This window comes from Phaseolus vulgaris, chromosome 2 (assembly GCF_051622355.1).
Source record: "Phaseolus vulgaris cultivar YP4 chromosome 2, ASM5162235v1, whole genome shotgun sequence".
NCBI lineage: Eukaryota > Viridiplantae > Streptophyta > Magnoliopsida > Fabales > Fabaceae > Phaseolus > Phaseolus vulgaris.
Genome location: NC_143499.1, coordinates 41,670,765 through 41,683,240, shown reverse-complemented (window position 1 = coordinate 41,683,240; position 12,476 = coordinate 41,670,765). Strand labels below are relative to the sequence as shown.

Genomic DNA, 12,476 nt, shown 5'->3' with positions numbered 1-12,476 from the left:
GGAAATAATATCTGCTAATATGCTTAAATTAAATAAACTTGAAAAAATTAAATTAAGTAGAAAATTTTATTTACAAATTTTATTTATTTAAATTATTATTTAAGTAGAAAATAAAATAATTTAGGATTCGTATTTGTTTAGAATTTTGAAAAACTTAGAAATCTTATTAATTTTAGATTTTTATTAAATAATTTAGAATATGAATATATTTAGAATTTTGAAATTTATTTAATATAGACTTTTATTTAAAAATGACATTAAATAATTTAATTTTTTTATTAATTTTCAATTTTTATTTAAGAATGACATTAAATTTTTGGGACTTATATTTATTTAGGATTTTAAAAACTTATAAATTTTATTTAGCTTAGATTTTTATTTAAGTAGGAAATAAAATAATTTAAAATTTTATATTTATTTCATATTTTTAACTTTAATTACCATTAATATTTTATTTTATTGATTAATTTGCCAATATTATAATTTATAATGTGTTCATAAAATCAAATGGAAAGAAAATCAAAGATATTAACTTTGTTATGATTTGGCAGTCTTTACTTTATTCCATGATATCTGTTTATACATTCATATAAAATCAAATTAACTTCACGTGTTATGGTTTGAAAATCTTGATTTATGATTTAAATTTAAATTATGGTTTAAGTGAATATTTGTTTTACTGTATTAACAAAAACATACTATCGAGTAGTTAATAAAAATTGTATGAAGAAAACCAACACTGTATACATTGTAAAAATCAGTATAATTCACTATAATTCAGTACAAATTATGTGAAGCTGGAAACAACAAATTAGATCAACTACAATTTAAAATTTAAATTAAAAAAAATATAATTATATTATATATTACATTGAAATTACATGAGATTTATCTTATACAACATATCAATTATACATGAATAAATAAATAAATCAAAAAAATCCTAAAAAAAACTTAATCCTATTCCTACATCAGCTTACCTGCAAATTGAAATAATGTGTATTTCTATGAAAAAGGATTATGGAATTAGGTACCAACTACTGAATTAAAATAATAAAATATAACTACATAAAAAATAATAAATTATTAAATGTTGAATACATGATTTTCACATAAAATTATGCCAAATACTCCATTAAATCAGACTATAATGATAGAGAGCTCAACAAAAATAATATAATACATATTATTATTCAAATTAGAACCTGAATTCTTGAACTCAATAGAAAAATATAATAATACACCTTACGATTCAAATTCTCTAACAGAAAAATGTATACAAATATTAATGCAATAAATATCTTGTTAAAATTTACTCTAGTGGCAAAAAAAAATATATAAATGCATAAAAAACAAACATAAATGAAAAAAATATCACAAAAATGATATATATTACTTATTACTATTTACTAATTACTAATTACCGATATATATATTACTAATTAAATTTAATTAATAGTTAAATTAAATATATTAATATTGATATATTAAAATATATGAAATATTTAAATATATTAAATATTTAAATATGTTAACTTAAAATATATTAACAAAATAAATTACAAATATACATATATTAAAATTTAAAATATTAATACATTAAATTAAAATGGAGTGATATGACATAAAATAGTAAGAATCAGAAATCATAATTACACATAATTATAAATTATATTGGAATTAGAAATGAACCATTAAAAATATAAAACAATAATAACATGTTATAATGACATTCAGAATATATAATGGAGTGATATGACATAAAAGAGTAAGAATCAGAAATCATCATTACACATAATTATAGATTATATTGGAATTAGAAATGAACCATTGAAAATATAAAACAATAATAACATGTTATAAGGACATTCAGAATATATAATGCAAAAAGGTAATTAGGTTGCTCAGATTAAATAATAATAATAGTTAAATAATATAAATGGGTGGAAACAAAAATACCTTTTTAAAGTTGGATCAAATGCACAAATTAGATGAAGAAAAAAAAATGACAAAGTCACCAATAAACCCTAAATGAGATGAACATAATGCATCAAGAAAACTTTGAACAGACAGAAAATCTTGAACATAAAACACTACAAAACTCCATCATAAACTTCGATTAAAAAAACCTAGAAAAGTTAGAAACTTTGAACAGAAAACGAAGAATGTAAAAAAGAATGGAGAAAAGAGACTGGAGAAAACAAACCAATAAACCGCATCCGCCAAAAAGATAAAAGACAGTACAAAACTCCATCAGAAACTTCAATCGGAATAACCTAGAAAAGCCAGAAACTTTGAACAGAAAAGCCTGAAATTTTGAACAGAAAATGAAGAATGTCAAAAATAGTGGAGAAAACAAACCATAAAACAGATAAAGAGTATGATTCTGAAAAGATAATAGACAAAAAATATCAAAACACAATAGAAATGTGAGAAGGAGAAAACAAACCAATAAACAACATCCACCAAAAAGATAAAAGACAATACAAAACTCCATCAGAAACTTCGATCGGAAAAACCTAGAAAAGCCAGTAACTTTGAACAGAAAACGAAGAATGTCAAAAATAGTGGAGAAAACAAACCATGAAACAGACAATACAAAACTCCATCAGAAACTTCGATCGGAAAAACCTAGAAAAGCCAGTAACTTTGAACAGAAAAGCCTGGAACTTTTAACAAAAAACGAAGAATGTCAAAAATAGTGGAGAAAACAAACCATAAAACAGATGAAGAGTATCATTCAAAAAGATAATAGACAAAAAATATCAAAACACAACAGAAATGTGAGAAGGAGATGAACAAAGGATAGAATAGATTACCTGAATCATGGACAATGAAAAGAAGAGAAACGAAGAAATAAAAAATGGCTCGAACATAGCTCGAACAGAAATAAAAAATGGAGATTAAGGATGAGCTAAAATGTTGAACATAAAACAAACAGAGTACAAAAAATATAAAAGCAAACAACTTTAATCAGAAAATCCCAAAAAATTCAAAAACGTAACAAACAGAGTACAAAAAATATAAAAAATGCACCAAAAATGTGAGATTGAGATTAACAAAAATATAAAAGATTACCTGCTCCATGGAGAATGAAAAGAAGAAAATCGAACAAAAATGAAAAATTGATCTATACAACAACGTGTATATATATAGTAAAAAACAATCGTCATTTCCATTTCAAATTTCAAAAGAAGGCGCCATTTCTACAGATGTCTAAGGGTAATTTTAGGCAAAAATGCTTTCCAATACAGCAGCTCTGCAGTTGCCGAAATGGTGAAAAAGAGTACAGGAAAAAATGAGAGAAGGGGGCAAAAGATTGAGATGTGATTAGGGTTTGAGAAAAAAAGGGATGAGAGAGAAAAAGGGTTGTAAAGAAAGAGGACTGAGAAAGCAAAATGAGAGAGAATGAGGAAATTAAACGGGATGAGAGACAAAAAAAAGTGAGTTTCACGTGTTTAAACTTAAACTGAGAGTTACCTCTATTTGTATTATGTATAAATTGGTGGTAAACATTTTTCAATTTTCAGGGATATGGTTTTCCTCAATTAATCTGCTCGAAAATAAATAAAAAAATTCCGTTGCCGGGACTTGAACCCGGGTCTCTCGGGTGAGAGCCGAGTATCCTAACCAACTAGACTACAACGGATGCTTGGTAATCTTATTCCATAAATTCTATCTATCGAATTCACTCTCATCTTTTGGCCATCTAATATACTTTATACTTGATTCAAACATTATTCAATTTCTTGTCATAGAGCCTTCCTGCGCATATTGTTCATGTTGAAGTCACACAAATTCTTTATTTTTTAATCATTAATAATTTTGAGATATTACAATTTTCACTTTTTTCAATTTAAAAGGTGGAATATACTCCATTATTTAGCTCCCTTAGCACAAGATCAAATGACCTTCCAAATATAGTCGGGGCTACAAGGATTTCATTTTATTTTTCGTAATATTATATGTATTATGCGTAAATATTTGAATTTAATACCCCCAACATGTTTACATACCAATTTAATCCATTGGTTAAAAATTCTAGACCAATCACTAAACAAAATATTGATCAAGGATTCATCTTGGGCATAAAAATGTTTCATTAGCATATGTACCTTCAAAATTAAGGCAAGTGTTTTGAGTATATTGCTTTTGTTTAACTTTAGAAAATGCTGACAAAAGCAAAAGTTCGATTAGAAGCTAGAACATTTGTAAACAAAAAGAAGGGAACATAAACACACTAATGACAAATCACATTGGATTCTTTGAACTTTATATTAGCAGAAAAGCAACAGATAGGAAAGAAAGAAAAGAGTATAAGAAGGTAAAAAAGAGAAGGGAAATCAAGGAGGGGCTTTTTCTGTTTGCCTGTTTTACAGCGAATAATTTACTGTTTCTAACATATAACATCTATGCCACAAGTAAAATATCTTCTTTACTTTTCTCAATTATAAAATTGATGCCGCTATTATATATATAATTTAGTACACCACACGCACTCCAATCCAAAGAATGCAATAAGGAAACAACTTGGCCATAACTTGCATAGTTGGCAAGTTTCTTTACAACCAAATTTCAAGGTACATACCCTGAAAAAATGAGAAGTTGGTCATGGTTATGCATTACCACCCCTTCTGAGAAAGAATATGGCAGGAACTTCAATGACATGCACTCATCATATAAGCAGGATGAAGATTTGAAGGGAAGAGTGGTGTTGGCTTCCTTCCACTAGAACATATTTACACGAAAGAACCATGGTAGAACAAAAGCTATAACCAGGCATGCCATTAAGAAGTTACAAAATGGTTGTCCACGCCAGCATCCACCAAACCTTCTGGATGAGGTATTATCATTGCCAATGAATCTAGTATCATTCCATTCTTCCATAAATCCATGATCAGCAACGTCCGAAACATTCTTTGCAGTCTCACCACATATTTCACACAACCTATAATCGTGAAAGACAATTAAAGATCGTGAAAGAACTAACAGAACAATAGGAACCTCAGGATTATTCAACCAACAAACTAGATTGCATATGAAACAAGATTGACATAGAACAAAAGGAGCCTCGGAATAATTCAACCAAAAAACTAGATTCTATCAGAAACGAGATTAGCATAGAACAAAAGGAACTTCGGGATTATTCAACTATTAAACATGATCAACCATTCTCGGTGATAACATTTTTATAACCATGTAAATGGTTGCAAAATGCACGTGTAACTCTTCTATCTCAGTTCAATAAGCAATAAAGATTTTTCAACTTTAAAAAAGAATAAGCTGCAAGCATATACACAAGATGTGAATGGGAAAAAAAGTACTGATAGAGCTACCCCCACCCCATCCTACCCCACCCCACTGTGCATGAGAGTAATTTCAAACACAAATTTGAGTTATGTTACCCAAACCCATGGTATTTTCAGACCGTTCTTCAACAGGAGCAGTTGAGACGAGAACAGCAAAAAATTGAATTGAGCATACATCTGAACAATCATTTCATAATTTGAAATTAGATGTAAACAATATTGAAACAGTAACTGAGAGTTTGACAAAGGTCAAGATAGAGAAGGCAAGTGGAGAGAGCTTCTCATATTACTTCGTTAGTGAAAGTCACATTGGTACCATACCACCAGAGTTTCTTCTCTAAGAACCAATATCAATTATTTTAAATGTGAAATATGGCCACATTCAGAATCATCATGGAAATTATTACAGTTCAAATACAATGTTTCTGGCATACAATCTTCTATGTGTACAGTTTTTGTTTTTCCTTTCTATAGGAAGGGGTGGAACCATGGAGGAAAACAAAAAGGAATAGGAGGTACATTGCAATATATTATTCTTTTTATAGGAGATGGAAGTATAAACTTATTTTTCCTAGTTCATTCCCCACATATAAGCTGAAAAGACAAACAGAGGATTCAAAGAAACTTCATGGAGACAAGAAGAGCATTTTTTGACCAGATATTAACATGAAAAATATATGCAACTATACCAAACTAAGACCTGGTGCCATCATTTGGAATTTGAGATGTCAATTAACCTCAGCTCGCAACCACCAGAAGCCAAGCTATTTGCTAATACCAATACCTCAGAAGGAAAACCAACTGGGTGTCAGTGGATGCATTAGCCCAACTCACCCTTCATTTAAGTTAATTACTACTAAAAACTCCATGTGTCAGGGTGCATAAGGATGATATTGGTTCTCCAGTTAGCAATGTAACCAGCAAAAAGTGAAACGGCAACGAACTACATGCAATAACCAACTGACAACAAATGATAAGCAATGAAGCCGGTTTCAAATATTCAGACTAAAATTCAAGAAATTTGTTGAGATAAAGTTTAATAATAATAAGAAAATAAAATTGGAATTTGGAATTTACAATTGATGGAAATAAATTTAATAATCATAATAGTAACACTAGAGCTATTTGCATAAGTGTGCCGCAGCGTTTCGAAGATTTCACACTAGACAAGACGTGACAGAAAAAATCAATAAAAAAGAAATAAAATTACAAATTATTAAAACAATGCACATCCCTAGTCGGTTTCGTTTTTAGAAATTGTATCTAGTAGGATTACATATACTAAGAAATCCGAAACGTAGAAATCCTCAGGAATCTCTTTGCCATTTTGATTCAAAATAAACGTACAACACATCAGAACAAGTTCACTTTTGCAGGGGTTAACACAAAAAACAAAACAAGATGTTGATATACACAATAGAAATAAACAAGTATTAACAAAATCAACTGTTACCTGTTTCCTTTAATCTTGAACCATGCCTCAGCACAATGATTGTGAGCAATACCTAACTCATCTTTACATGCACAACCAAGCTGAATCAAATCTGTATTAGTAGTAGCACTACTTACAGTGCCAATAGGTGCTGCTTCTAATGGTTGCCCAGAGGCCAGATGGCAAATCCTACAAATCATTTCACCTTCCAAATTCTCACTAAAACCGTCGCAGCTGCCACGGTTTACATCAATCACACATGAATTTTTATCTATCTCAGACACCCCTTTTATTACTTTCGTGGACACCTTGCTCAACCCTGAATCATTAGGTTTAGCTTCCAATTTTGTATTTTCTCCACTGACACAATCAATCTGAGCGGAAGGATCTATTATAACAAAAGTCTCAGGCACTTCCCCACTAATCAAATTTCTTGAACTATAACTGGTTCCTTGATCAACCCCGTGTAATGTATCATTAATTTCTTGAGGGTCACCCATGTTCCGATCACTAACTTCTTGTAGCCCCTCCTTTAGCTCCCCATTCAAACCAAGACCATTACACGTTTCTTCAGGAGACCCATCTTTCCCACTTACACTAACTCTTTCACCCAAGCTATGTCCACCTCCTGCATCAATTGCATTTCCTTCAACCAATTGGTTAAAATCCTCACCCACCCTTTCATCAACATGATCCAAAACTTCACCACTGCCTTTGCTTTTTGCCAGATCCATCACCCCAACATCAAATTCTTCCACTCAATAATTCCAAACCTGAAAAGAAACGCGTGTCTCCCACAGTGATAAACCCCACCAAGAAAAACAAAAGTAAATAAAAACTATCTGTTATTTACAGTGGATGAACAATGTGACCAACGAAAACACGGACAATACACATCTAAACGACCATTTAACGTTTTGAGACACAACCTTCGAATATCGTTCCAAAAACATAAACACACGCAAAAGAAAAGGTAAAAAATGAAACTTGGATCATCACCAATAGGATGTCTGAGCGAAATGAGACAGAAAGAGGAGGGTTTACCTCAAACATTGGATTTAAGAATAAAAAATGAAACTGGGTACGTTTGAATCCAGACACAGCGCGTTAAAGCTCTAGGCTATGGCTCTGGTTGTGGTTGGAGTTGGAAGAATGGACAAAATTATGATTATTTATATGTATGAAAAGTAGTAGCAGGGTTAGGTGAGGAAAGTAACTGGGAAAATGGTATCGAAATTGGAAAATAGATTGAGTGCGTTTGAATCATTTGATGGAATGGATTAGTGTGTAAAGCAAAGGATAAGAAATTGAGGTTTTTGTCTTTATTCCGTCCTTTTACACTAAACCCTTTTACTTTAGCGACCTGCATTAGTACACACTCATAAACTTACAAAATAATGTTTTATTTTAATTTTTCTCATTATAATATTTAATTATTTTTATTTTGTAAACATTGAATCTTTATTTTAAAATCGATTTCAATGGTTAACATTAAAAAATATTAAAATGTTCCAGTTTTATATTTAAAATGTAATAAATATTTTTCATAATAAAATGAAATATGAAAACTAATGACAAACTTGAAAAATAAAATAATTTTTAAACCCTTTACAGAGTATAGAAGGCATGGAGATGGAGAGAGAAATAACAATATGGATTGTTTGATTTAGGAAAAGAAGATAGAAGAAAAAAAATAGAATTAACTCTTTTATTTGTTTGTTTATTTTTCATCTTTTTTATTTTATTAAATTAACTTGTTTTTTTCTCTATTTTCCTTCCTTTGATTTCTTTAATCTAAAATAAACACACTTTAAAGAATTGAAAAAATCCATTTACAAATTTATGACATTTATTTTAATTTAATGCCAGTTTAAACAGTAGGAATACAAGGAGTATTAGAAACATTTTGTATTAAATGCCTTTAAAGATTTCCCATTTTACGTTTTAATATTGAAAGTCTACAAAAGAAATGTGACATTATATAAAACATAAAATGTTCTAACTAACGAATAAAATAATTTAAATTAGCAATCCAGTGAAGAATTGTCAGTTTTTTCTCATTTTTTTATCGTGTTGGAATTTTATTCAAGCTATGATGAAGGGTGTGCACATTTAGAGACCATTTGTTCTGTTTCTATAATATTTTTACAGTTATTTTTTCATTTTCTTTATTACATCACTTATCTTTATTAAAAAATTGTAACATAGAATACTATTTTTATTAAAAAGTAAACAAATTTAAAAATGCTTGTATAATACCAATGACTTGTTAGTGCAACTGATACTGTATAACTAAATGTACACTTTAATTCATTAAAACTTTGAGTTTGATTCAACAAACAAACAATGAACAGATAAACGATAAGCCACAAGGAAATTGATTTATTTGTAACTGACGGGAATTAGGAAAACTATAAAGACATAGTTTTATTACAATAGTATTATCCTCTCAATAAATGTATTATTTTTATGTGTTGTTAATACAAGTATTAATATGATTTATTTAGAGGTACTAGAAAAAAAGTAATATTTAATTAAAAACTGAAAACGTCAGTCATTTAGAAAAATAAATTATATAGTAAAACTTAATCGTTCTGGTTTAGAGGGTATAGAATGTTATTTTATTGAAAGAGAAAATTGAGAAGTAATTTTGAGTATTAAATATGAAATTAAATAACCTATAGGTAACTACTGGGTCTAGGATAGGAGGAAGTTAAAAGAATGTTTAGTATATGGTGAATTTGTTTCATATTAAATAACTGGAAGAAATTATCATTTTTAAAAATTTTATTTAGTTAAAATAATTATTATTATTATTGTTATTAAATAAAAAATATTTAAAAAAAAATTAAATATAAATTTATAAACTATTTATTAATAATAAAAATTAATTTAGATACCAATAAATTTTTGTAATCTCTAAAATAATATCCAATATAACAACTACTTATTTTTTATTTTTAAAATTGATCCTTATTTAATTATTTTCTTAATATATATATATATTTAGGAATTAAAGAGTAACATAAATTTCAACCACTATTTGTGAAATGAAATAATTTATCATATTAAATAATTTAATTAAAGTAACAAATATTTGTATCTTTTTTAGTTATGCCAAATGGTTCTCACATCCTCTAATTTTAAATTATATAAAATTTATATCACTTTTAAATTTGGAATAGATATTAATTTTATTTATATTTATCACAAATTATACACTTAATTATTTTATATTTTATTTAATTAATTATTATTTTATATTTAAATATTATATTTATTAAATAAAAATTATAAAAATAAAGTTTTTAAATATAAGAATGTTTGCATAAATTTCCATTGAATCATTGTAAAACTCAATGTTAACATTATTTTTTTAATTATGAACAAAAAATATCTTTCCTTAACTTGTTTCGTATAACTCTTTCTAAAAGAATTTATCTGAACAATCTCTTAGCCAAATAATTACTTTATATTCTTTGGAATATTAAGCTTACATACCAATTCTAGCTACCCATGAAAGTTGAATGGATGACACATTGAGACATCAACTAAGGAAAATTTGAAAATACTTTCGATTTTTGTTTGAGGTGAAAAAGTTAAATCAATAAATAATAGTAATTTGAGACAATGTTACTTTTATTGGGAATTCACCACTTGTTAATTTAACTTTTTTTTTATATATATATATATATATTTTTTTTTTAATAAAATTTTCGTGTTAGATATCACTATGCAACTTGACATCTTATTTTTCAGGATTAGTATAAATAATTGAAACGTTTGAAATTATCAAATTCACATATTCTTATCCAATTGCTATCATGTTTCATTAATATCAAATATGACTAATTTGACAATGTTATCTATTGAAATGATTTAATGAAAAACATTAATCATATTGAAATTATAATTAATTAGGATGATAGAAAGAAAAGCGAGTAGAGAAAATATTTTGTTGATTATAGACAATAACATAAAATAATATTGAATGCAAAAAAATGATAATTTTTTAATTTGTTAAAACTATATTATTCGTTTAATATAATAAAATATGAGTTTAACTTTTTATTGTTAGCACACTTAAATAAAATGTGGCTTTTTCCATCCATGATAGAAACAAGATTTGAGTAAGTCACTCTTTATTTTATTTTTTTGGACTAAAATTATTTTATTTTGTATTTTTATTCTAATATAGCCGTATTAATCAGTGTTTTATTAATACCATGATAAAATTAAGCCTTAAAGTCTGATTAAAGAAATAAGTATTAAGTATATTAAGAGAAAGAAAATGGAAGTCCATGAAGAGTTAAGTAAAGTTGACTAGTAATTGATTTGGTAAATTGTGGGGAATATTTTACCATATTAGTTGGAACAATAAAAAAGATAGTATGCATGTATGCCTCTTTTTTATTATCAAACCAGAAGTGATTGTTCTTATTAAAAAAGGTCCTAGAGCACCACAAAACATGTGATAACTGACAACATCATTTAGTCAATTAATAAAGAAGTATAAAAATTATTAAAGTTTTGTGAGCTATGATTAACTACAATTTGAGTGTTAAAAGGGAACATAAACCATGTATTTAAAGTGGAGAATAAACAAGAACACATTCACCTCTAGCTTGCTATTTCTTGCTCACATGGTTTTCATAAACTCATATTTTAATTAACAAATTAATATTGGTAAAGCCAAGAATCAAGTTAGTTTCAAGATATCCGTTCCTGGGAGAACGGAGAAAATTAAGTATCTCTATTTAAACAAAAATACCTTAACCAAGTTCCCAAATGTCAGAGTCTTAAGAAAGAAATAAATTACCAGCATTTATACTTATACTCTGTAATTATTAAATATTTATCAAATTAGGATTTTTTTTATCAGGTATGTTCCAAAATACTGAACAGTCTCCTATTACCTATTACTTAAGAATCTAAATCAATGACAACTTTTATATATATATATTTTAGTTTCTTAATTTTTTAGAGTAAAATTTTAAAAGAAATACCGAATTTTAAAATGGAAAGTGTATTCTCTAATAATTTTCAACAGTCTTCATAGTTATATTTGGATTTTTCTTTGCTAAGTAAAGATTCATCATTATATACAACAAGAGAGAGAGAGATTCATTAAATTTTGATGCAAGAAGTCATCTTCATGATGTTGATTGACGGCATGTTTGAACCGAAGAAAAAGGCCTGGTAGTATAGATAGCAGTATTAACAATTATTTTTAAATTCTGATATATGAAGAGAACATTGTCTTTCATTAATGTTTTATTTAATTATTTGTTTAGATTTTGTAATCATAAAAACTGCATATTTAATACTTTTAATTTCTACAAATTATTTTTAATTTTTGTTAGTTCTTATATATAATTTTTTCATTTATATCATTTACTGGACTCTCATATTTATATATGAAGTCACAAATTTATATATTATTTTTTTTAAATAAATAAATAAAATATTTTATAAGTATTTTTAATTTTTATAAAAAAAATCTATCATTATTTATTTATATATTATAAAATATTGGTTAATTTATGCATATAATCGATTATATAAGATTAATAATAGATAAATTGATCAATACAATAAACTTAAATTATGACAGATTTTAAATAATCTCAATACTAGATTAAGAAGATTATATAAAAATAATAATAGATGAATTGATCATTACAATAAACTCAAATTATGACAGATTTTAAATATACTAGGTTAAAAAGTAAATT

The 12,476-nt window shown here is 26.9% G+C and overlaps 1 protein-coding gene and 1 non-coding gene across 2 annotated transcripts; both read right to left on the bottom strand.

The window, feature by feature from the left end:
- Positions 1-3,576: 3,576 nt before the first annotated feature.
- On the bottom strand, positions 3,577-3,649 carry TRNAE-CUC (transfer RNA glutamic acid (anticodon CUC)). Its single transcript has one exon. It is a non-coding gene; the product is annotated as a tRNA-Glu (tRNA).
- Positions 3,650-4,320: 671 nt separating this feature from the next.
- LOC137812151 (uncharacterized) lies at positions 4,321-8,093 on the bottom strand. Its single transcript, XM_068614070.2, has 3 exons — positions 7,786-8,093; positions 6,763-7,514; positions 4,321-4,948 (listed from the first exon to the last, which is right to left on the bottom strand). The coding sequence occupies exons 2-3, from the start codon at positions 7,473-7,475 to the stop codon at positions 4,729-4,731; spliced, it is 933 nt and encodes a 310-aa protein (XP_068470171.1). The 5' UTR covers positions 7,476-7,514; positions 7,786-8,093; the 3' UTR covers positions 4,321-4,728.
- Between the last annotated feature and the right edge of the window lie 4,383 nt (positions 8,094-12,476).

What these genes read in the sequence shown, in the direction of transcription:
- LOC137812151 (XM_068614070.2), bottom strand. Translation starts at nt 7,475, where the DNA reads ATGGATCTGGCAAAAAGCAAAGGCAGTGGTGAAGTTTTGGATCATGTT. An exon ending in TTCAAGATTAAAGGAAACAG is followed by an intron (nt 4,949 to 6,762) that starts GTAACAGTTGAT and finishes TCACGATTATAG; the next exon opens with GTTGTGTGAAATATGTGGTG.